This window comes from Botryllus schlosseri, chromosome 3, assembly GCF_051294905.1.
Source record: "Botryllus schlosseri isolate E-star chromosome 3, Bs_hap1, whole genome shotgun sequence".
Classification (NCBI taxonomy): Eukaryota; Metazoa; Chordata; class Ascidiacea; order Stolidobranchia; family Styelidae; genus Botryllus; species Botryllus schlosseri.
Window position 1 is genome coordinate 19066302 of NC_137238.1, and position 27520 is coordinate 19093821.

The 27520-nt window shown below is 40.6% G+C and overlaps 2 protein-coding genes across 7 annotated transcripts in view; one reads left to right on the forward strand and one right to left on the reverse strand.

The window, feature by feature from the left end:
* The window catches only part of LOC145435942 (uncharacterized), a 293102-nt gene that overhangs the window by 171268 nt on the left and 94314 nt on the right, over positions 1-27520 (reverse strand). The gene's annotated exons all lie outside the window — the stretch shown is intronic.
* LOC145435955 (uncharacterized) lies at positions 391-27203 on the forward strand. Of its 6 annotated transcripts, XM_080313234.1 has the most exons (3): positions 4936-7247; positions 7948-11624; positions 22664-24576. In XM_080313234.1, the coding sequence occupies exon 3, from the start codon at positions 22813-22815 to the stop codon at positions 23881-23883; it is 1071 nt and encodes a 356-aa protein (XP_080169360.1). In that variant the 5' UTR covers positions 4936-7247; positions 7948-11624; positions 22664-22812; the 3' UTR covers positions 23884-24576. The 6 variants fall into 6 exon arrangements, 5 of the variants coding, with proteins under 5 accessions (XP_080169358.1, XP_080169363.1, XP_080169360.1 ...); XR_013914113.1 differs by lacking the exons at positions 4936-7247; positions 7948-11624; positions 22664-24576 and adding exons at positions 391-1030; positions 26765-27203; XM_080313232.1 differs by lacking the exons at positions 4936-7247; positions 7948-11624 and adding an exon at positions 509-1030.

The window sequence follows — 27520 nt, forward strand, 5'->3', positions numbered from 1 at the left end:
TAATCCGCTAGTAACTTTTTACATGTAGATAGTAGGCTATATATTCACTATGTGTGTGTATTGGTTAGTGTATTAAGTCAATGTCTATGTTGCACTCTCTAATCTGACTCCCCGGATTGTGTATACATTTATAATTAGGTCTGCATTTTAAACAAACTGAGTAAATGCAGAATACATGCGATAATACTCGCGCGCACCCCTTGAGTGAGCGTAATTATGCACCTTACCGAATGGAAAACTATAAATTATTGTCCTCGCGCTATTTCCCTAGGTTGGTAGCAGATAGCTCTTCTACGAAAGCAGATATAAGTATCTATGTGGGCAAAAAGCATTTGTTTGTGTTCAGTAGACGCTTCGTCAATGGGAAGTCAAGCAATTCCCACGATCGATGATATGCTTGACAGCCTATCACTCGATTGCTGACAGAAAACGAGATAGCCGATTGGGATTGTGTGTGACTGATCATACGCGCTACTGACGCGTCCAAATATCGCGGAGCGTTTGTAACGCCAGGAAATTAGTTGACTCACATAATTCACCCGAGCCTTGCGACTTTTGCTACGCTCTACGGGTGACATAAGCATCATTACGACCGGATCGATTCTTTTCGGTTAAATAGATGTTTTGTTCTGGTGCGACTTTCTGTGTTGGAGTGCTTTGCATTGCACGGACGGAGTTGAATAATCGTATCGTACGCAGAGAAAAAGCTCTGTATGCAGAGATGATGTAACACTGATTTCTCCACAAATTTGTGCGAGCGGTCGCCATGTTTAGATTAGGTTCAGCGTCAGCTCAGCTACAGCTACAGTGCAAATAGCCAAAGCTACATTATGAATCTTAATGTACGTGTTCGCTATACCAGGCACTTTTCTTCCAACAGGTATAGTCATGTTGCAGTTGTGAAATATTTGGAATATTTGACCAGCCGCGAAAAATCTCTGCAACCGTGTAATGCCTGTGCTGTATATTATCGGAAGGGCGAGAAATACCACGAGATAAGGATACTCGAATTCGATATCGACGATGTGAGGTATTACTTCCGACAGTCGGCTTTAGTGCATGAGAACCGCAGGCCGCCATGGAATATTATGATTTAATACTGCGCTCGATGATGCGGTGACATATTTAGCTGATAACGTGGATGCGGTGCAAGGTATTTAGACATATTGAACATTCCGGAGTGGCAGCAAATATAATACAGGCCATACGCATTGTGACCATCCTATGCTGGTCGACAATATAACTCATTGCTGTGTTCCAACTGTATGTGGCAATTATTGCTGGGCTAGGTTGAGTTAATACGACCAACGTTATGACCGCATCAAATGTAATTACGTCCCAGTATTACCTTCGTCCGAGTTCACTGGATACCGATTTGCACGGCATATGACATATTACCATGGGAATAGTTCGCCTCTGTTGTGTTGATTTCCATTTATGTTATAGTAATCAAATTACCTGTCGTTGCTATAAACCCTGCGTTGTCATAGGCCATTACGAGCCTGCTTATACTCGTCATTTCGCCGCCGAGACAAAATTCGTTGGATAGTCCTAGTTCAAACGTTCGCTGATAGCGATAGAGAATCGAGACACAAAATCAATATTGCATTTCTTGCATAGTTTTGATGGGATAATAAGACAGACAGGCAGACAGACAGAAAATAGTATCGTGGCTCAGCTCAAATTGCTTCCGTGGTCCACCAGTTAGCAAACACAATTCTATATGCATGTCTAATACACAGTGTACAAGTACAACAATCAGTATTTATAATTGTATATGTTATAAAGGTCAGCGTTGTTATTGTTGCCCTCCATATGGACGTGTGTAGACAAATCCTTTTTGCATTTGATTTACACGACATTCGTCATGTGTTAACACGGCCGGTCGATTAATTTCTTACCTACTCGGTGTGTTTAGCCGTATTTACGAGGATGATACGCTAAGATTTTACTTATTGCATCCGGTGTTTATAGAGAAACGACTCTATTTTTATTATGCCATCGGTAAAAGGTCACAGGCTAGCTATTTAGACTCAGGTCAGTACGTTGCCGGTTTTAGTCTAATCGGAGATTGTTCATTGTTCCGCGTGTATAGAAAGTTATTATTCTTGATAGCATGCAGAAAGGATTGCATTAATAGGCTTGTCTGCGGCAGGCTGAACATATGTTTGTTTCCGAGAACTATATGCTCACCATGCTGACTATTTCAAACGTGAAATGACCGCACGGTACCAGCAGATCATGACATCGAAATGACGTCGTAAGGTTTCAAAAACTAAAAAAATCGGAAGCAATTGACCGTGATTCATACCGCATTCGGTATCTGAATCGAACTTCGAGTCCGGTTTCGCGAAAATAGTAGCTCCTATCCGAATATAACCGTGAATCTTCAAATCCTTCATTTTTCTAATGCAAAGACAAATTCGCCCACTATGCGGTGATTTTACACCATCTTAACCGACGCGAACGTATAGCTTCCCCTTTTCATTATGCCTAACTTCCATATCTACCCCGTATGCACCGCTGCGAAATTCTATTGAATGGGTATGGCGGTACACAGCAGCAACGCGTGTCAGGTATATAGCAGTGGTTTTCAGATGTCGGTGCCTGTCCTTGTCAACTTACCTGACGGTTGACCAAATTTAGTAGTTTTATTATTCGAGAATTGAAAGATCTAAAGATCAAGGTCTACTTTGGACTTAGGCTTGCAACTGTTCATAAGTATACTACAACTCGTTTATAACTATAGCTATGTGTGAAACACAAGAGATATTTTCAACGAAATTCGTTAAGTCTCGACAGTACAATTCAGCGATATTTGACAGTATAATAGCGGCTTGCAAAGCGAAGTCGCTATTCTTTCAAACGAAAATGGACTATTCGAATCAAGTCAGTAGTTTTTTAACAGGACTTCGCCTTGCAGAGCTTCATGAGAACAGAGTACAGCATGTGTAATATCAAAAAGAGTGCCGCAAATTTCGCATTACATTGAATTCCCCAATATTTGCTTCTGAATTGCATGTACATTTGTCGTAGTTACATTCTTGGATAATATTGATTTTTGAAGGTTCGCCGATCCGCAAGGTTTGTTATAAAATTTGACCGGTCTGCAAGCTCAAAAGGTCGAGAACCACTGGCATATCTGTATAGATATCCATATGTGCAATTGTCTTGTACGCTTGTAGCTGCTGGAAATTAAAGCCGCGTGACATGTATTCACGAGATCTAGGTTGCAAAATCACCAGACATTATATCAGTTGTGGTTGAATCGATTGCTTTCTCCGGGTGTACAAAGAGCAAGTATTATGTTTATTGTAACCTTTGCTCCGCTGCTACTTGCAAAATATATCCATGCCGATGTCGTAGATGAGTCTGTCACAGAGCCAAGCTGCTCTACTGCGTTGCGAAATCGTAGGTAAATTTTCAGCAAATATGTTGTTTATTATCAGACCGACATTCAATTTTTGTTAGAAAAATACAGGCAAAGGACATGTATTTCACATGCACTTACGAAGATTGGTATAGGAGTGACGTAATTATAGCCGTGTACAGTACAGACTGGTATGCTAACGTTTGAAATGAAGATATCGGCATTGGCTATAATTGGTGTTTTTAGCGGACTGCTCGTAAATCCGAAAATTGCACCGTTTCTCTGGGTGTCTCGAACCGCACGGTAGCTGCGCGACTAATCTCTGCGCGAAGCATGATTATATCGGAGGACATTCCACCATTGACCCGTTACAGGTCTATTTATTTCCAATTTACAAGTACAACTGCAGAAACCGATATTGTGACCACAAACACCGTTAGCCTGGAAGCAGTAAAATATATTCTCTTTACACAGTTACGCAGGTGTGACTAGCTTAAAGCTAATGTCAGGATACAGTTTAAATGGAGGGAATTTCCAGTTATACAGTTACACAAAGCTTCCCAATATATCTTAACCCGTTTGAAATTGAGTGGAATAATCTCCTTGAGCCAATGGCTTATGTCGCATTGAAGGTATACCGGTGGATCCATCGCGTGTGTTCACCGCGTAATACGACCCTGTTATTGGAAACATCCTTGTAACGACCGCCAGGTGGCCTGCACACACTTGGGAGGAAATTTCATTCAATTAAATTATAATGATAACAAAATAATTTCAACTATAATTCCTTGTTTGTATGTCCAAGCCAGTGGTTTTCACGTTAGCGAACTTGAATCGGTCGCCAAGCTACAAACTGGGCGATTAAGGGGCTGAGAGTAAAAGTGGAGTTATGCACTACAGAAGTATATTTGTAAAATCCGCTAATAATAGCCATATTAGTGCACTTCGAACAGGTATATGAATATATGTGGTTACGTCTGTCGCGGTCGTATAACTATAAGGTGCTTTTATTCTGAAACCGTCACCAACGCTCTCCACAGATGGTTATTGTCATGTAATATTCAATTTTAAAAACAATCAATCATAACAGCATTATTAACAAGCGAGACTTATTGAACACACATTTATAAACGTTTGCACAACGAGAAAAATGAATTTTGAGAGCATTAACGCACCCCAACGAAGTACGATGATATTCGAAGTCGAAAATAAAATTGCCGTGGACGATTTTATTCCTTGATAATGTGTGTCCGGAAATGACTACAGAGTCGTGACACTGAAATAACGATTATCGTGGTGCCTATGAACTATATTATTAATCTAAAAATGTCACAAGAGCCAACAGAGTTTGTGTGGGCAATATACGAAACAACTTTTTGTCGGTGTTAAGGGGGGTGGCGTTTGTGCCTCGATTATACTGATGCGCTTCTTGGAGGTACAGAACTTCAATATACAATTGGATAGTATATTCATATTGAAATTAACCCTCAGACGCCCCCTAAACTATTTTAATATTCGGGTTTATCTCAATATGAATATACTATTCAATTGTAAATTATACTGGTGTACCGTACACGATTTTCGCGCCAGGATTTGATTGGGTCATTTTTACCTAATGTGGGGTCGCTGAATTCTAATCTGGCGTTATTTTTGCTCTATCACATCACGTTTTTAATATGATATATATGTCGATTATTACTACTTTTTCGGGGATCAAGAGTTATCTTTTCTTGGTGACTCGTATGTGTCCGAGTTATGTTGCGTTGTCGCACTGGGCGCTGAAGCGCTAATTTCCTCGTCGAGGCTCGGGAATATTTCCTAGATTCCCTTTCGAACTCCGCGTGGGCGAAGATAAACAACGCCCGGATCCCAAACTGCGTTCGCATGTTCCTTAGGGTCGACTGAACATGGAGCTCTTCTCTACTTCGAATTTCAAAGCTCTCATTTAAGTATTTGCTACTGCCACAAAGGGCGACTCATCTGATTCTCGCGGGAGACTTGGCGCCCGCGGGCACCGCGTTGGTGACCCTGGTATAGTACAAGTATGCAAAACTTACTTGAGTAATTGGAAGAGTAGAAGTACTTCGTTACACCTCTTGACATAAACACTATGGGTCGATGATGATCGAATTAGCTGGCAATATCCAATATCGAATGGAGAATATCCCCGATGATGGCCAATGCGAAACATACATCACCATTTCATGAGTAATCGAACGCCAACGTTCCACAATACCACATACATAAAATCTATATCGCTGTCACAGCTATTGCTATGACTCATGTTAAAAATAACGGAGGTACGTACAGCGCGTTCCCGTATGCAGCTGCAACTCGATGATTAAGGACCGCAGTGATGCAATGTATCGCACCTGCCGTGATAGCGCTGACGCCGTTATCCTAATCTATAACTCCCGAACAATACGCATATTTTCGTAATTTCGTGTCAAATCAGGCTCCCATTGTGAACGCGCATGTTCTAAGCTAAGTCATTTCTGACGTTGGTTGGTTGGATATGGTGGCCAGATTCCTTTAAATTAGGTCTCGACTCTTCATAGAGCCAGTAGGCCTACACCTGTTATAAGATGACTTAGCGACTTGAGAATCAGAAACGTAAGAAAAGGATTGCGTCAGCAAGTGTACGACTGTACGGCCAGAGTTTGTATCTATGATATATGGACCGATGCAGAATGATACGGTGTACCAACCTGTCAGGTTATAATACGTAATTGCACATAAATATTTAGGAGGGGTGGTCAAAGAATTCAGTTTTTTTTTAGCTATCACATAGCTAATGGATTCATTTGAACGTCTAGAATACATATGACATCACAGTTCACAATTTCCAACTTAAATATTTGGAGGCTAGAGTGCATTTCGCTACCACTGGTTACGGCAGTCGGCGCACTATGGCCCATAAATGGCCTGTTGCTGTAAACTTCCACTCTCAGCTCTAAAGTTACTGATTAGAATCACTGATAATGCTTTGCCGATCGTTGTAACTCCTAAGAACATCTGGCATTGCTATGTCATGGCGGTTGTGATATCTGTCGATGTGGCGATATTATATGACTCCGGTTTATCATTGCCAATTGTCGCAATCTTCTGATTAAGTACACGGTATTTACTAACAAACATCGGTTTTCTTTACGGTTGGACGAATCAATAAATATTTTTTTCTCTCTCTCTCTATTCTGATTTTAATGTATCGCGGCATTTGCAAGAGTGCAACAGCACAGACACTTCATATCTCTCAGGTTGTGGCACGTGATATATTCATCATTGTGATGTCACAAGTCGCGAGCTTTTCTTAGTTTTGTATGATATTTCTTTACTTGATAGCAATTTCATTTCTAGCTATGCCTGTTCAAATGCATTATAACATTTTTAAGTAGGTGGCCATTTTATTTCCTTTGCCGTAAGATAAGCCGGCAGAGATAACGTCCTGTCTCCAGCAAGATCTTTCGTTAATCATAAACTTCCTTGTGACAACGTGAAGATAATGTGAAGGGTATGGACAGGTCGGCTAATTATGTGCTTAACTGTCATTAAAAGAGATGAGTACTTTATTGATCGTAAGTGCAATAGGCCATTTTGCTTATAAGTGATAGAATACAAGTCGACTGATAAGCGAAGCAGCATGCCACAAGTAATGCGGAGGTCCATTATATCGAGTGCAGCATGAATTCGCGGATTTGTTCGTAGAATCTTCCGACATTTTTCATTCCACTGTTTTGATGGCAAGGTATTGCCGTGTTGCATGCATCATATGCCTCGCTCGAATATTTACGCTTAAGGTGAATATTCAGGATATTCGCAGCTTACTGGAAAATTGAAAATTACTGAAACTCTAGCTCCAAATCATACTCAAACCAGTGTTGGGATCAAGTCACTACCTTCGAGTCACGAGTCGTTTCGAGTCATTGCACATTTTGACTCGAGTCAAGTAAAGTCAATCGATTTTCGAAGTTGACTCGAGTCAAGTCAAGTCACTCAATTTATGGAGGTGACTCGAGTCAAGTCGAGTCATGTCAAGTCAAGTCACAATTCAAGTCAAGTTGCCTTTTAGAAATATGAGGCATGATTACATCATTGCATTTTGCTAGCTGTCTGAATTACAGACTGAATGGTCGTTGATTCTGAACCGATGAACGAATATAGAGTTAAACATACACGCAAGAAGGCGCTGTATCGCTCATATATACGTAGAACTGTTAAACTACATGGCCTCAGTTTATAGTTACCAGCCAAAATAGAGAATAGAGAATAGAGAAACGAATTGGTAAAATGCCATATATTTCCCATTTACAAATTGATAAGATACAATTCGAGCCTGTGCCAATGGTTGAGTACGTTTCGCCTACAATCCAACCATATGCAAGATAGTGATTTTTATCGACATAGATTGCTTGATGACTTGAAATTGACTCGTGAATTTTGCTCCGAGTCACGAGTCAACCCACATTTCTGATACGCCGAGTCAAGTCAAGTCAAGTCATTTTAGCACAGTGACTCGAGTCAAGTCAAGTCATACGAAAAAGATGACTCGAGTCATCCCAACACTGACTCAAACCCAGATAGACAAAAAATCTTATAGCTAAATCCGGTCAAAATCATCAAATCCCACCATTTCAAATCCATACTCGTCTCTGATGTACGTACATCTATACCGTCAAATCTAAAATCTTCATATCAAGCCCGTATAGCATAGCCCTCATTTTTTGAATGTAAAAAGGTTAATTTTTGTTAAGTATGCCCTGCATATTATTCTTTGTGTAGTTTGAACTCTGTGAGACTGAGCAGTTTAGTGTTTTTTTCGCGTTCGGCGTCATTAACACCTGGTACTCTACTTTGCCCTGCCTACAATAAAGACTCCTGATTTGTTATTGATAAAGAGGCCGTTCACGCCTTCATTTGTGTGCCTTGTAGTCGACTTCTCAAAGTACGCCAACCCAGTTTGAGTCAGCAGTAGTTCGTGTATCATCTAAAATATTGCGTTGAGCTTAAGCAATTTCTTCGCCTCGATAATTCAAAATTCCATGCCATATTTTGTGATACGATTGTTGATACACGCTGTTATTTTGAATTCTCTTCTAGTTGCTGACGATTACCTCTGACGAGTGTCAGCCGAAAATATTCGGGTTCATTTTAATATGAATATACTTTTCAATTGTATATTGAAATTGTTTACTATATACTTGCTGACAATTACCCCGGACGAGTGTTAGCCGAAAACACCCGGGTTCATTTCAATATGAATATATTATTCTATCGAGAAACTGTACTATAAAACAGTGGTTCTCATCCGCTGACCGGTGCCGGTCCGCGGCGACTTTCCTGCCGGTCGGCCAAATATATTCGAATTTCTATCTGAATCGCAAAATGCAAGAAGTTGGATGCTTTTCGATTAATTAGGGAAATAAAACATCAAATTTTAAATTTATTTAATTAGAAGTTCGGAACATATTTATCTGCATGGTGTCGTGAAGAGAGTGCATTGTGTATTTTGGGCGGATGTCACAATGACGCATGTATTTCACAAACCTATTTAAAAGTATCAATTCGTTTCGGGTAAGTTATATGTGAAAGCTTTGGAGACTTTTATTCGAACTTTCCCGACAGTGCGATTAGGCGTCACTTGGCAGTATAATAGAAGCTATTGCAAACAGCAAAGTCGCATTTCTTTCAAACGATAACGAATAATCACAATAAAGTTAGTGATATTTATCAGCACTTCGCGAACCTCGCATTGCAGAAACTTCAATATAACCACATACAAATATCTTATATCAAAAAGAATAAAGTTCCCAATATTACACTGAGCTGCATTGTAATGAAAGTTAGGGGTAATGTCGATTTTTGAAGATTCACCGGTCCGCAACATTTGTATTGAAGTTTTGCCGGTCTACGTGATCGAAAAGGTTGAGAATCACTGCTTTAGAACAATGCCCTTGAATGTACATTGTACAAGTACAGTCAGCGAGAAATTTTTTATATCTTGTACACCGAAATCCATGCTCGTGTCCGTTGATTAGCGTGCAGTCGATGTCACGGTCCTTGATCCCTAAAGGTGAACATGATTTTTCCAGAACCCCATTTCTCACACAGAAATCCGTAATCCTCCAGTGTTCCGCGTTCGATAAATGAACTGTGATTCTTAAATCGCTACTGGAGAGGTCCTGTCATTCACATTATACGCCATTCCGTCAATTCCCATGTAATATTTGTGTTGCCTGGTTTTACGTCTAGATCGGATCATCCTGTGTGTTCGACAATGTTTTATTGATAGAATAACGCGGTTATGAATTACGCGCCGACACAAATTTCCGCTTTCGTACATAAATTATGCATCACCCGTAACCATGCAAACGTTGCGTCACTTTGTCCTCATCAACGCTTCCCGTTTGTAGGGTAGGTAGTCTCATATCTATATATATATTCGGGGAAAGTTCCATAGCGTATGGTCATTGGGCAAGGCCGCGTCACGCGGCTAGAATATATTAGCGATGCCTATGTATCTCTATCTCTATCATCATGATAAAAGTCGACTTTATATCGGCTATTAAGTCTGAAGAGTATCATAATAATAGAATTTGCGAACAAGTCTTACATTCTCCATCATAAAACCTCTGTATCTCTGCTATGATGTGTTTGTGAACAATCCGCAATAGTCTCGATGACAAAAAAAAAATCATTCCACACTATTTGCGGACCATTCTTGAATTGGTAATGATGTTATCCTGCTATATATCAGATGTAAAGCCGACAGAGCGTCATACGTAATACTTAACATTCTGTCGATAATTCATACCCTCGCGATGATAAAATTAGACTTAATCTCGGCCACAAAGTCTTAACAGTATTGCTATTGCTACTGGACTTTCAACAATTCTTGCATTCGAGATTATTTGATTAGATTCTACATTCTAACAATATCTCGACTAGAAATTGTGGGCAATTCGTGCATTCGTATGCGTAATGATAAAGGTATTTTATATCTTGTCCATAAAGACGGCTATATACCATACATTCATCATGTAGGCTACATCTGCATTGTGCATATACTATTCAATTTACTGCGCGCGTATCAATCCCCTGTAATATTTTACTCCATGGAATCGAAAGTTGACTCCCGTAACCATTGTTTGTGCATTGTATACGTTCCTCGACTTGTCGTGATCAATGTGTTTGTCGGCAACGTGATATTTCTACTCAATCCACCCCTCAGTCGGTTGACTCTCGCAACTGCTGCATGCGTAAGGTCATTTGGGCGAATTGACAGGGTCAACGTAATTTGACATGGGTATTCTCCATTCACTTTCACGAGTGTGGATTTCTCGAAATATTTCAACCTGCTTTAACCCTTAACCTCTTTGAATATATCCAAACGACAAACGCCCGAGGGCTCACATGCGGCAGTGTGATTTTTGTTGATACGCTGAACAGTGAACAGTACACCCATTCTAGCACAACCAGCCTATGTCAATTTATTTGTGTTATTCTGGTACCATTGTTGTAATATATAGATTCTAGAAAATATGTCGCTTTGCATTCGAGTTTGTATATCGGCTAATCGTCCTGTTCTAATTTAGCGGAGGTTTAGAACTTTAGAACCAAATTAAATTACCGTTTCAGTTCCAATCATCAACTTTCGTAACGTCAAAATTTCAACGTATGCCTCCTTTTTATTCGAATGAAGCATCAATTTTCGTCTATTCGCACGAGATCGCCAGTTTACTGATTAGCGGTCGGCAAGGAGTTAACGGTAAACGGACGTGTGCCGCGTAGAATTTGATAAGTCCATTAGAGTGTTTGTAGTTTCATAGGAATTTCATTCCAACGATCAATTGACGTTGCGCTTAATAAGTTGGTGAATCCTGTAAATTAGTCTGTAGAATGTATGTATAGTGTATACATAGTTCACGAGTCAGTGTATTGGTCATGTTTCAGCTTCAGCCGATAGCCTATTCGAGAGTCAAATTTTACGCAAGGTGTTGTGCAATGTGTAGTGGATTTTTTTCTCATATATCTTTAGGATGTGTTTAAATACGTAGATTACAGTGTTGTCACGATTCTTCGCTCAATTAAATCACATTACAGCGTTATGGATAATTTCTGCCACGATTGACAGATGATTTGTGTGAGTTGCCCGATATGTTCTAGTATTGTACGACCCTAATCAGTGTTTTGTTTAATTCAGCAAGCTGACGAGTGACGACTGGCGTGCAGTTATACGAATACGCTTGGGAGATAGGTGCGGATTTATCAAGTTCATAGCTATGCGGTTAAACAAAAACATGAGGGGATTTAGTATTTTGAAATGATATTCCTGTTTGGGACTCGAGCTCTTCTATTCGTTTTGAATGATGCCAAAGTTCATCTAAAAGTATAAAATTGGTTGAATCGTGGCTCCCAAATCCGAATAAGAACCTGTATAGGCAGTACTTCCATCCCTCGTCCTTATAGATACTTTAGCCCTTTAGAGATTATACTCAAATGAGAAAATAGCCACGGTGAACCACGTGGCTCTTGCTTAGGCTGATGCGTAAGTTCAAACGCGATATGCCTCTAACCTGGGCTCCAGCTCTCCCAGGGGGCGATATGGTTTTGAAGAAGCGGAACACTCATGGAGCGATATGGGGGGAGCACGAAATGTTTCGAGCTATAGGTATTCTATCCTGCAGCGCACAGTGTGTCTAACTAAATCGAAGAAAGAGTCACTGTATCACTTCTGAGATTGAGAGCCCTTTGTACATTAGAGACGCTTCGAAGCTTTTGGCCAAAATGAATAACTGTATATACGTGTATTTGAAAGCTACAAAATTAAATCGTCAGAGTATTTCTTCATCGTATCATAAAGGATGATACTGTCTACTGTCTAGTGTTGTGACACACAACCTCACATGAATGTTACATAATATGTGTTGCTTTTTGGCATACATTTATGTTAAAGGTAATAACTGGATGCAGTGCTGAATTCAATGTGTGCAAAGATCTCTACCACATTCACATCACATTTTATTTACTAGTCACGCAAAGCAATAAAACAAAACCCAATACATTTTACTTACCGCATCGTCAATCGCACAGGTGAATTCGGGATGTGAACATCGGGGTCGAACCAGATGGTATGAACCCGTTCCCAATGGTTGTCATAACAACCTTGATTTGATCCCGAATATAGGACATGCAATCATTATATGGCTAAGTAGTCGCGTGGTCCTGGGGCTCAAACGCGAACTATTTCCAATAGTAAAGTCCCAACCCAAAAAGACCAACCGGGCTTCGACCTCCTACCCATTGTTTTTACTACAGTTCTTAAAACATGGGGGGCGCCAGACCTAGATAATTTTTGAATAGGCGCACTAGGGAAAATGAATTAAGAACCACTCTCTAGAATTACGCCTTTATATTCGCGCTGAGCACTAGGCTATATGTGAATCCGTGATCCGGATTAAGGCATTTGTATAAACCCAAGCCGGAATCCATGTCTTTCAACTCCCGAATATTAACGCAGTAATCCCCCTGTGTAGCGAAATATGTTTTATCGTAACACTTTCAAAACACTGATCCATCAGTATCCGGCATCATGAGTCGCCAGTTCTCGGAAAACATGCGCTCAACCACTTGTTCGTCGTACTTCGGCATAGCCGTGTTAAGTGGGTGACTTGCGTTGATCAGAAGTTATATATTAACGATATATCCGGAAGACGTGTTGGCCATTTATATTTACGTAACCGCAGCCATTTCGGAACTATACGCCCTACGTATGTATATACAGTTGAAGGATACAATACAACTCTTAACGGCACCTTGTTCGCAACGCAATCTATTCTAATCATAGATATCTGCAGCTCAAATTGGATCATTTTGCATGCAATATATCAGTCCCATATTAGATGCCCGCGCGACACGAATAAATCACACGATATTAGAAAATACCCAACCGCACCGCAGCAGTACGAGCTCGCAGAGTGTTCCGTTCAAAATGGAAATTATAAAGAGATTCCGCTGCGGAACCCGCAAATTACGTGCATTCATTCCCGCTCGTGATTCTTTTCATCGGTACAAAACACACCGCAAGGATTGGGATGTCAGTCCACTGTCCAGTGACAGACAAGAAGGAGTCGAATTAGCTTAACAAAGCAATTAACACCCGCTTCGCACAGATGCAGATGTGATCAGACTAGTTAGTATTCGTTGCTACATATTGCAAGTATAACCCCGTGAATTTCTACTCAATTACAAGCATCACTATAATAGCTAGGTTTACCATATTTTGAGAACCATAAAAAAGGACACTTTTCAAAAATCATGAAAGCTCCAGCACCGGAGAAGAAAACTGGTGATTTTGAAAACTTCACCACCGATAGTACTCTGTTGACCAAAAAAGATCTCCCGCCGATTTTTTACGAAACTCTAACGTTCCCTGCGTCGTGGTCGAGTTTTCGATTGCATTTTACTACTTTTTCGTTAAGAAGAGGACAAATTCTCAAAAAAGAGGACATTGTGGCATCCTCCGAGGATACTCTCACTTCATTGAAAAAAGAGGACAAATTCCGTTAAAAGAGGACGTGTAGTTAACCACGCTATTGCAATTCTCTAGTAAACGAGAGAGAGAGAAATAATTTTTTCTCGTCTGCGCCATCGAGATGCCTTGACGATGGAAATGCGATACAACCTTTCGGTACGTTTACTATTGTCTGCACCACTAAGATTTTTCTTCTCCATGCTATCCCCGAATGCTGACCGTCAAGCGGGATAGCCTTGGTTTCGAGTCTTTCGTCTGGCCGAGGACTGAACCAACGACCTACCAATCAAGAAGCTGGGCGCATCACCATTACACTATCTCGCTCGGAAGTGGTAGTAGTAGTAGTAAGAAATATATATTAAATGTGTGAAAAGGATCCGATTAATATTTTCAAAAATTATATTTTGTCGAGAGGTATTTGGAGGTGGCTTCTTTCGAACTCTTAAGATGTATTATCGCGACCAATGTACAGCGAGTAATCACACTGCAAATAGATGGAACCTTCAATAACATATCAGTCAACGTCCTTATGGCAATTTCTTTCATAAAGGTGATGTGAACTTAACTCAACAGCCCTGGTGTACGAATGGGAATATACAGTATATACAGTTATACACCCATGGGACAAGACACCAGAACCTACCTGAGAGTTATACCACGGTATAAATCTAGTACAAGTCTGATATTTATTCAATGGTAGTAAAAAATGCTTAGAAATTCCATGTCCAAATCCAGCTTCGAAAGACTTTAAAATTCTATCCGAAATTCCATATCCAAGTCTAAATCAAAATCCTGCCTCAACAGAGTTGAAAAGCCATTCCGAGTCCAGCCGTACTTTCGAATCTAAATCCGTGCTTATATCTGCCACCGTTGCCTAAATATGCGAAGTGAAATCACGTGAAAAGAATGCAACAATGCTTACTGTCTGAGAAATACAGATATTTGTGTGTAAACGTGAGCAATGAGCAAGACATTAAGAATCGTTTGTTTCCGAGACAAGTGAAATCGATGAGTCGAAAACGTAATACGGCCACGGCAAACGCAGTTCTCGGTATTGATTCAGTACACCACGATTGAGTTAGGTCCCAAAGGTTGAAATGCACCTAATAAAGTCTCGAAAATGCATTTCAATGCAATTCTCGAGGGCAACATCCTTGTAATTATATTAGCTTTGCAATTCATGAATATCACTCCTGTCGGCCGTCGCAGTTATCCGGAAAACGGGTCGATATTCCAGTCTGTGGACGGGGAAACGGAGAACCCTTTCCGTTGACTGTGCGACATAGGTAGTATAGGCGTAAAGTCCCTGCGTCACCTCATCCTGGACTATATCTAGGAGCTTGCTCTCTTGGACTGGACAGAAAAGGCAGGCGCGGGCGTGGCCTTGGCGTTAACGTTGTTAGAGCCAGATAACGGATATAACGATTTATGCCAGATTTAGGTATACGATTCCGTAGGTATGCGTTTGGATTGGGATGGGGATTCGGAATAATAATATTATTGGCAGATTTTTTTTCAAAAGTCGCATATAAATTAAAATCCGTCCTTGAAATAGTCATTAATTCTTATCGTATACAAATCCATTCATACCCATTGCCCATATCTGGTAGATTGATATAGTTCCTATCCGCGCGGATCGCCAGGTCGTTTAACGCAATTCTGACAAAGGAATGCCGCTTTGTTTGCATAAGGCGATTGTGCGCATTTTTATTGCCAACGTTCTGGAGTTAAGTTCAATGTATGGGCCCTGCTGGCCAGGAATAGGAGATCATCGCAAGTATTACCACCCGGCTGTTGTACGCTATGAACTTGATAGTTTCCTTTGTGCCGTATTGTAATATCGCGACGCGTGTCATGAGACTTGCGGCAGCGTTGGTATGTGTAGGGTGGAATATGGCTGATAGAAAGCACCATTTTAATAAGCAAGTCTCGCAAGCTCAGGGAATTACTTGCGCCGCTTCTATACGCTATGTTGGATTGTGTTATTATGCTAGCACTTGTGATAAGGACGCCAAGAGCACTTGTTATGTACTTGTGATAATTTAACAATGATGGCATTGTAGACGGGGTACAGCACTACGTGTGAATTCGATGCAACCGGCGGTGATATCGCAGTTGTATTAAAGCTGTGCGAATAATTTTCAATTCGCGTAAGATGGTAGTCTAACTGATAGATATATTGATGCTGCAAACGTATAGATACTGAATTTAATTGGATAACTTGTCTTATCCATCATCGTTATAACTTTTAAAGGCTCTCGCGTTTATAGTCGTGTGCAACAGTATCAAGCAGTCAATGCTTTTGAGTGTGTGTCTGAAGAACTACTATTACTATGAGGTATTGATTTGTATCAAAATTTATATGGGTTTCTCCCTGATTAGTCTCCTTGATAAGTCACAGTGTAATTTTTACATTCAAATGCGCAGCGTATGTCTCAATTATTAGACATATGCGGGTTTATTATTTTAAAATCCAAATCCTACTTTGTATTCCAGCTCAAACTGGGTCGTGGGCCGCAAAATATGAACACGAGCCGCGTGTTGGTGACCCCTAGGGCAACTATGCGACACGGTTAGGGTCTCACGAGATAGCTTCTGGTGTCCATTGCTAAGTTAATTTGTTGAGGCATGTTGTTATGTTTTGACTCTGGTAAAGATTCCCACTACTTTGAATATATTGGAATTGTTCACACTTACCAAACCAAAGAAAAAGAAGTACTAATTTGATGTCGTGATTGTGTCGTCAGTATAGCGCGACTTTGTCGCTACAATCCTGCAACTTTTGCATTCTCCCAGGCTGCTACCACGAGTCAGACTTCTGCGACGTGCTGTAATGTGGTATTTTCGACTTTGACGCGTGTCTGTTCAGTGTTCAGTGCTCAACCTCGCGCGATTGCAAACGGTAATCCCTAACGTAAGAGTTATTGACACTGCGACGATGGATAAGTTCAATCGATGTCAGCAATGCAACCATGCGGAGCGTCGTTTCGACATTTATACCGTAGTTTGATGCTAACGGGTTGCTATATGAGTGAATATTTAATCACGATTTTCAAGACGTAACTTTTTCTGGCGGCAGAGATGTCTTATATTGATTGAACGGTGAGAGTGGATACAATACATTGAAGTCAAAGTCTGGAATCCGGGAAATCACTCAAATTCCCACCAAAGCTGGGGTATAATGACTAGAAAATTCGTTCAAATGAGACAAAGTTAAAGTGGTAAATCTCAATCATGCCAAAATTACCAAGTGCAGATTCACGCTTAACCCTGGCAGGTGCTCAAAATCTCGCCTCGTTCACGAAATACGACTAACATTTCGCCGCTGTACAGTTTAGTGAAGGTGTAAGATTATCGGTGACCGGTCAATACCGAGAAAGTCATTGCCGAGAATGGACACCACAGATAATGGACATCACCGAGAATGTACACTGTATGCAATGCAGGCATGTTATGCATATATGAAGAGGTCGTGTGCATGTGCATCATGGCGTTGCCACATTCGGTGTTGATTCTTAGGTATAAATTTCTCGACAACGTCCGTCCCAGTAAGTTAGATTCATGGCATTGGTCATTCTCGGTAATGTTCATTCTCGGTAGTGTCCATTATCGGTAATGTCCATTCTCGGTAACGTCCATTCTCGGTAATGGCATCCTTGGCACCACCATTCTCGGTCATAGTTTTCTCAGTATTGGTATAGGATAGAACCATGATTAATGGGTTGCTTTATGACAGTGGTTCTTAACCTTTTTTCTTCCAGCGCCCCCTTTCAAAAATGATCGTGCTCCAGCGCCCCCCACCTCATATTGTAAGGACTGTAATAAAGACAATGGGTAACAGGGAGCACTTCGTCAGCCCCCCTAAAAACGATTGTCTTGGGCACCTATAGCGAGATAAACCAAACTCATGAGATGGCTTGGCCACCAAGAACCCAGTCGCGCGATTTCGATGGTAAGCAAAGTTTATGTGGCCTGGTTGCCCTGGGAGCCAAAATTTCCTATAATGCATGAATGAAATAGGTTGTAATTGCATATGTATGTCACTATAAACTTTTTATTCTCTCAGCCCACGTAATCAGATTTACCAGTAGCGCTGAGTGAGCTGTTGCATTGGAAAATGAAGGCCACGTAATTAATAATTGAACATATTTGGGCGTGCCTGTTGGTACAAGTAAATCGTTACATGTTATTTTGTTACCTCTTGTCCGCTATATAGTCAAAAGTTATTGAAACGCATAAACGTATTAAACTGAAGTAAGCACGTGATTCAAAATTGATACTTCGTCACTGGCAAATAATTTTCTCTGATGGATGTTATTTGTCCTGTGGGGAGCAGTTTGCGACGACATGATAATTCGGCACGAGCGATTTAAACACCTATGGACAATTAGACTTATATACATCGAAGTTTACGCTCAACATAAGGGTAATCCTCTTCAGCTAAGGTTTTCTCGCTGACGATCTTTTGACACACTTCTCGGAGTCCCATATTCACCGGAACTTCATATGCCTTTGTGCATCGTGGCGTGGTAATGGCCGAAGCCGAAATGTTTATTTCTATTTTCTCTAATTATGCGTATTCTTCCGTGCGGGAGTCGTAAAAACATGATGTTCAATTTATGTTCATTCACCGAAATAATTTAGGGCACACTTCGAGCTAACCGATTGCGGGTTTGGGTTGCAGCAGTTTCGGTCTTGGTAAGAGGTCAGAGTTCACTCGGTCTTTTTGGGACTTTGGTATTGGAAATATTTCGCGCTTCAATCGCGCTCGAGCACCATTCGACTATAATATACAATATAATACTTGTGCGTCGTATATTCAGGGTCAAATCGAGGTTGTTATATCAACAATCGGGCGCAGTCTCATACCCCGTAGTTCGAACCCTCCCGAATTCACATCGACGATTGGCAATACGGGGAAATTAATGGTATTGGATTTTGTCTTAGTGCTTTGTGTAACTATAAGTAAGTCAACGGAGAATTGGATGCATATATCTGCTCACATTGAATTTAGTACTCTACCCAGTTATTAATTTTAACATGAATGTATTCCAGACAAAGCAACTCAGATAATATAAGGTTCATCTGAGGTTGTGAACCACAACACGGGATAGTATCATCCTTTATGATACGACGAAGAAATATTTTGACGATTTAATTGGCGATCTAAAAGTACGCGCAATTCGTTTTACGTGAATTATAATAACCCGCTACATTTATGAAAACATATGTAGCAAAAATCGTCACGCAGCTCGACCAAAAATTTTGGGATTTGACATGTTTTGTTGGATGTTAATTTGTTCTGAATACTCATTAAGGATATGTCCTACTACCACATAATCTACGGCGAAGCCATTTTTCTTCAGCGCCCCCATATCGCCCCCTGAGCGTTTCCGCCCCCTTCAAAATCGCCAGCGCCCCTTGGGGGGCGCTTGTGACAAGGTTAAGAACCACTGCTTTATGAGATTTGCAACACAGATTTTTTGCGATCAAACCGAAATCTAAGGAGATCCCAGTGGCGGCTCGTCCTATAGGGCAACTGGGGCATTGCCCCACCTAAAATTCTGTTCAATAACAATTCTTTACCATTTATAGACGCACACCTATCTATATAAACCGAAATCACAGCGAAAATCGTATACTTCTTGTCCTTTCGCTTGTAAATGCCCATATATAGCGAAGTCTATGCGAAAATCAAATTCTCTTCTGTGTTTTCGCTTTGCGAATGCCTAGCCGGGGCTTGCCCCGGTAGCGCTCATAACAAGCTTTCACTGTCTATTCTCTCAAAACCGCGCATAATAAAGAAACGGTGATTTACTCTCTCCTACGCTTCCTGCACTTCAACAAAGTAATGTAGTGTACGAATATAGGTGCCACTGTGATTGTGGCTACGTGGGAAGAACGTCAAGACGTCTGCAGGACCGCATAAACCAACATGTCCCCAGATTTATCAGAACACGTGCGTCACGCGATGTGAAAAGCTCACCCTTAACTCATCCACTTAAGATTGATGCTGATCGATCAAAGGCAATTAATTCTGCCATCGGCAAACATCTGTTGGATAATCCGATTTGTGCGAATAATTATCGAGACGACCGATTTCGAATCGTAGGTCGAGGCCGTTCACAATTCCATTTGTGTGCCTTGGAATCAACTTTTATCAAAATACACCAACCAAAACTCTGTCAACAAAAGGAGTTCGTGTATCACCTAAAAATAGTACATTGAACGCTCTCTCATTCGAAATTTCATGCTGGTGACGTCATATTTTGTGATACGATTGTTGATATACAATGTTCTTTCCAATTCTCTACTAGTTGCTGACGATTACCCCTGACGAGTGTCAGCCGAAAATATTCGGGTTCATTTCAATATGAATATACTATTTAATTGTATATCTCTCCTATTCATAAAATTACCGAGCAACCGGGGCACGATAGCTCTGTGCCCTTAAGGTGTGATGTAACAATCGTATCTATAGCTGAACTCTGTTACCGTCATATGCGTTTAGTCGACCTTTGTTGGTATAGGTCGATTTTAATGGGGTTTCACACCATGAAAACTCTTGAAACTTGTTATGTCACGTCGTGATGGTGGTATTTAACACTGCCCCAAGTTTCAGGGTTTCTACTTAAAGTTTAGGGTAGTAATTCCGTTTCCGAAGTTGAGTGTGTGCTGATCCGTCATGTATCGCAAACAGATTTTACTCAAAAGCCGGTATTGGTATCCATTGGTTTTGACGGTGTTCAATACTGAGATCGGTTATGACATTTGGCACGGTAAGTCTTAATGTTAGTATCGAACGCTGTACCAAGTTTTAAGTTTGTCACTGAACTGTGTTAGTGGTAATTTCGTTTCCTAATTCGAGTGAGAGCTGACTCGTCATTTATCGCTAACAGATTATACGCAAAGCCGGTATTGGTCTCTATTGATTTTAACGATGCTCCTTACCTAGATCCGTCATAAGCTTTTGCACGGTATGTCTTGATTTTAGTATCGAACGCTGTGCCAAGTCTCAAGGTTGACACTCAATGATTAGGGCAGTAATTTCGTTATCAAGGTCGACTATGGTAAAGATGTGCTCCGATCTGACACTTTAGCCTACAACACATTGCGGATTTCACGCAAAAGCCGGTGTATCTGCGGTAACGTTAAGTGAGATGATGATATCATTCTCAGTTTGCATTCAAATATTTACTTTGATCGTATATTCTCCAATGTCAATTTCACCGTGAAATTGTGGCCTTCAAGCCATTTGCGTACAACCCCTCGTCACTTGATCAGCCTATTCCTCAGTAAATTTTACGCAAAATTCGGTGTTGGTCTGTTCGCATTAATTTTGACAGTGTACCATACCGAAAAGGGCCATGAGGCCACTTCTCGATAATGTCATGTAACAGTGTACCAAGTTTAAGGCTTTCATCCACGTATTTATTCGGTAATATATTTTTCCAAGGCGATTTCGCAGCAGACCTATAAGACAGTAATAAAAACGAATGTGTCGTGTTACAGTCTCCAGTTTCAAGGCCAAAATCTATTATGCTGTACCGAGACCAAATTTCCGAGGCTGCTATTCTTAGTCCTTTACAATGATGTTTTGGATTCAATAGGACAGGCCCAATCTATGAGATAACAATTGCGTATCTGTCCGAATTCGTTGACCTTTCCAATTAGGCTTACGCTATCTCTCGAGTTATAGTCATTTCCATTTCTGCAGATAATTAGTCAGGTCTAATGCGAACATGAACCGTGTTGAATCTTTGTTCCGTACGCCGTTTACGCAGTTACCACACTTCAAGTCACAGCTCACCAGCGGACCTCTCGTGGCACATACGTTAAAATCACTGTTGCCGGGAAATTCATGTTACCGTACCATCATTAAGTTACTTGTTTACGTTGGAAAACGCCATTGTGACGTCATCTTGATAAAAAGTCGCTTGCAGCCCTTGCCCCACCACCCGATATTGTCACGAGCCGCCACTGGGAGATCCTATATCCCATCTCTAGGTTGAGAGTGAGCGTTTTTCTTTCTCTATTCGATTGAACCCAATTTATCACTTATCATATCGTTCACCATACGTCGTTACCATACGTCCTCCTTTTTCGGGTTTTTGAAAATGTCTTCCGAGGAATGACGCCTGAATGTCCTTCTTTTTGGCAATACGTCCTCATTTACAGTTTTTAGAGATAAAATAGTTGATAGATTCGACTGGAGATGGGCATAAATTACTCTAAATAGGAAATTCGTGGTTCGAACGAAAGTGGTGACCTTTTTTTTAGCCAACTAACGTAAAGTGTGAAAGAAAAACTGTATTTCTGGAGTTGAGCCGGAAAGTTGACCTTGTTTTCAGTCAACCAACACTTATGTCGTGGAAAATTTACCATTTTTCCGGATTTTATCCCAGTATTTTAAGTCTGAAAATTTTGAAAAAGTGTCCTCGTTTCCTAATTCCAAGATATGGTAACCCTGCTATATAGATAATCTCGCAAATGAATAAATAATAGATATTCCTGAATACAGTTTATTTCGAAAATCTGCTAATTGACTGCTCAGCAGGTAATAAGTGTGGTCAGTTGCCACTGTTTGCGCTCTGCATTATAGCAGTCGAGATGAAAACAGGCGAAAATTAGTATTTACATATATGAAGTATTTTCCCTGTCGCTTTGATCACAGTGACTTCGATAGTCCTTAAATTATTCACGAAACCCCGAGATCAACAATTTATCGTCAGTGACCAAACGAGGTGAATTCTGTTTTACAGATGCCGCTATTATGTAACGGGAACTCCTTAGAATACGCCTGTGCGTGAAAATACAAGGAATTCAAGCCTGCGGGTTCGCCACTAACGGATAATCTGCATGAAGCCACTGTCACATCACAATCCGACGAAAAGCAGTCATCACGAAGATAATGGATCTCACACCCGCAGCGAGTACGCCGTTCGCGTACGCTCCATCGGATACTGTGACTGTGAACAGCTCTTCCGAAGAGGAGCCACACGCGGACATACCCACTTATCTAAAATGGTGTCAAGCGACAAACGCTATCTTTATTACAGTAACGCTGTGGATTATATTAAACCTGGTGCTGTACTTGATCAAGCACAGGCAACGCCGGGCTATACAGTCTCCTAACAGTCTGGACGGCAGACAAATGTATGTTGTGTGTCTTGCAGCTATTGTCTGCGCGTTGCCGCGGTTAATAATGAGCCAAGTAATGTTTTACGTAACCGCCATACCCGGCGCGTTGCAGAACTGCGAAATTCTGCTGGACGTGTTGAACGCATTTTATCTCATAGCGGTAGCAGCAACTTACGGGTTTCTGTGGTATCGACAACGCATCATATACGGACTACCGATGATCCGCGAGATGACTGGCATTGTCGCCAACATCCTGAGTTGGGTTTTAGTATTAATCATGCTAGGCTCTTATACCACACTGTTTTGCGTTTTTTCCATCCCTTCTATCTACTCCTGGAACGACGCAGGCTGCACTCTCAAAGCAAATCAGTCCCGAGACGATAAGAGGGCCCGTGCCAGTAGGTATTATATCATAACAGGTGTGATGGTGATTTGGCAAATCACACTTGTGTTTCTGTTCGTGTACCCGATGATATTAATCAAACGCAGTCAACTGACGAACAGGAACAGCAGGAAACACACCAGTATTAGAGAGGGCGTGAAAAGAACCATATCGCGTTCTCTGATTTGCGCCTCAATAGCAGCTCTGTCTGACATGACCACAGTTACGATAGCGGCTTTCATACCCATTGGCTACCCGGTTTTTATAGCTACTTCTTTATACGACTTGAGTTTGCAAATTAACATACTTTGCGTCATCACGACTTTCGGTGACAATGTTGGATTGCTGGCGGCTTGCTATTACTACGCGGAAAAGTCGATGACGAAAAAGCAGAAACGCAAGACGGTGAAGTTAAAAGCCCCGCAGCCTGACGACTACCGACCGAGGGCTGCTTTGTGACGTAACACGATCATTAGTTGCTTCCGTGTTGCCATGAGCGATTTTGATTGGATTTGCTCATTAGGGCGCCAGAAAGAAACAAACAAGCAAACTATCCAATCTCTAATTATGGTAGCTGAGCACGGTTAATTTTTGGTAAGGTGTGTCGTCGTGTGAAATGGGCGACATAAGGCGCATTTCGCAATACTTCTAGCCACTTTTGCCCATATGGTTCATATTCCAACACATCATACATTGCCCGTTTCGTGATTAGCGATCGGTGAACTATATATATGATGACTTTGTTTGTTTAATTATTATCAAAGCGCAGAGATGCGTGGATTTAATATTTTTGAATCTTACTCGTGAAGTTCCAAATCGAATTTCGCAGAATCTGCTTGTTTCGAATCTAAATCAATGCTCATCTCTGACCAGAAACCGATTATGGTTTAATGGCTGTCACCTGCTGAAGGCCTAATTGTTGCAAGCACTACAGTGCAATTTACTGCGTTTTGTATAAATGGCACTTCTGCCGGCGGAACGGAACGGCAACTCAAGATGTACAACGTTTTAGTAGAATTTTGCCGAAGTTCAATTATCGCCCCGCATGCATACTATAGGGTTTATTCTATATACTATTTTTGCGATTTTGTTACTGCTTCATTGCTGTTATTGTTATTATACATTATTAATAATAAAATAATACCATAAACATGTCAGTGTAAAACTTGTTTTCCATTGTGACCGAGCCAGTTTGAAAAAAATCGACTGCAGGGTTAAAAAATTTGAAACATTTTCGTTGTGCAGGAGTGGTTGTGACTGGTGATCCAGTGTCGGCGGGTCGTCAAATTATTCTTCGATGCAATTCAAATATAAATTAATTTCATGTTAGCGGACAATTCTACAATTACAATACAATTAGGATGTGCGATTTCGTAGATATGTCTAAGCCACTTGTGGGAAAGGAATAGAATAGGACAGGCGTGATATGTATTCTTTAGGAATTTGGCACTGGACATTACAATGGCCATTTATATTGGTTAATCGCAATTTATCGGTGACGGATCCAAAACTAGTCGGTATATATTTTGGCGATTTCACGAAGGGTTAAGGTAAACTAGGGTTGGGTTAGGGCTTAGAGGAGAATAGGAATTCGATTCTGGATAAGTGGTTAGGTTATGTCAAGCTAAGTTTGGGTTAGGTTGGATGTTTACTCCTACCAATCCAATTAAATAGTATATTCATATTGAAATGAACCCGAATATTTTCGGCTGACACTCGTCAGGGGTAATCGTCAGCAACTAGTAGAGAATTGGAAAGAACATTGTATATCAACAATCGTATCACAAAATATGACGTCACCAGCATGAAATTTCGAATGAGAGAGCGTTCAATGTACTATTTTTAGGTGGTACACGAACTCCTTTTGTTGACAGAGTTTTGGTTGGTGTATTTTGATAAAAGTTCACCCTTAACTCATCCACTTAAGATTGATGCTGATCGATCAAAGGCCATTAATTCTGCCATCGGCAAACATCTGTTGGATAATCCGATTTGTGCGAATAATTATCGAGACGACCGATTTCGAATCGTAGGGCGAGGCCGTTCACAATTCCATTTGTGTGCCTTGGAATCAACTTTTATCAAAATACACCAACCAAAACTCTGTCAACAAAAGGAGTTCGTGTACCACCTAAAAATAGTACATTGAACGCTCTCTCATTCGAAATTTCATGCTGGTGACGTCATATTTTGTGATACGATTGTTGATATACAATGTTCTTTCCAATAGACACCTACGTGACCTTTGACACGAACCAATCAGGCTGCAGCAGGATGTAAACAAAGAACAAGGCCGGGCAAGCTTACTATTAGCGCTTATGGAAATAGGTTGAAAAATGAAGGTTTTTAGCAAAATTACATTGAATTGGGAATAGCTGGCTTTGGTGAATGGTAATAACGTAGAGCTAGTATGTATTTGCAGTGTTCTAACCTACAATGAACATGAACGGTGGCAAGCACTCATCAGCATGGTATGTCCAAATGAATGGATTTCTGACAAGTTTTCAGATGAAGCAACAATATTGCTGTATTATCCTTAGTCGTATACTATAGGATTGTCGTACCGAATAGCATGTATTAGATTAATCCTGAGTCATGATATGTGGGGTATTCATTATGTGGGCTTAGCGTTATATGCGTTCTATTTATGGAATCGTATATCGTACAGTCTACAGTCTGCATCATTATCTAGCAAATTACTGTTACACTGGACACTTGTCTGCATATTTAATGATCATATTAATATGATATATGTTAGGCAATATCATCCGTTCCCAGCTGAAATCGTCATTTTTTGTTCTAGCTCATGTATATTGAATCAGTCAGGACAAATGCCGGATAAACACTGTACTAATAGCCTGTGTAACTTGGAGATGGCTACCCAGACCGTTCCTGGTGTGCGCTTGTACCTTTCCCAGAGCCAATAACATGCATGGAAGAATGTAAAATCTGGATACAGTCATGTTGACTTCCTTGTAGTCATCTGAATTCTCATTTTATTAATAAAATGATATATCTATTATTGTACCAAAAATATTGAATCGTGACATAATTTAGATGAAACAATTCTGTGTTTCAAAATGAGTCCAATCTGAAATGCAGTGACACTTGATGCCACAATCGACTTGGTGTGTGTCTCGTTTTATTCTACTCCAGTTTTGCTGCTTGATGGTGTGTAATGGATTGAAATTGTTGAGAGCAATATATTCAATAATAAGATGAATAGTTGAAATTGGTAGCGCTCGGTGATACGTTGCATGAGTCGGACGAGTACGCCTTGATAGGTTTCCTGCACAGCAGTGTTGCTCTGTAAAATAAACATATTATATATTTTGTGCAGGCTTGATGGATATCTTTAATGAAGCTGCAGAGGAAGTCGATGGATAAAACGCAAGAAAATCAAATTTCTGGAAGAAGTAGAAGCACAAAACAGGAAACTCGTCCAGGAAAATTACAAATTGACGGACAATTATTGCTAGTGAAGTTCAGTTCTCAGAGGAGCATCATAATGTCAAAAGATGCGGAGAAGCTGAAATTTTATGCAAGACTACAATAAATTCTTTCTGAATTGCCCGACTTATCCTACTGACGTCAAATTTATAGTATTGCTGTAAGCATAGTATTAAACCATTGGGTCAACCGTATGTAACTGCTTCATTAAATTTCGATTTGGTCATGTAGATATGTGGTTCTTAAAAATGCACCATTTGCATTCATTCATGATTTCTCAAAACTATAATGATTATTGACTGTCAATAAATCACAACTTTGAAAAGATTGATGGATTGTGGTGCACTTACTTGTGTGCAGGAACTGTTCACAGGGACCATTTCAGATCGAAATATTAGTGAAATATGTGGATTCGACAAGAAATGTGTGAAAATGATGGAGTTCAGCTATGGTGAACCAGGAAACGCTATCATGGCAGAAAAAGGATTCACCATTGAGTCTGAAATCAAGAAATTGAATCTAGATTTAAATATTCCTGCACATGATTTGGCACACCGTGAAATGCCTGAGCCAGACTGTTCCACAACAAGAAAGATGGCGAGACGACATATTCATATTGAACATCTGATCGGAAGAATCAAGGAGT

Coding starts and splice junctions, on each gene's coding strand:
- LOC145435955 (XM_080313232.1), top strand. CDS start 22,813: ATGGATCTCACACCCGCAGCGAGTACGCCGTTCGCGTACGCTCCATCG.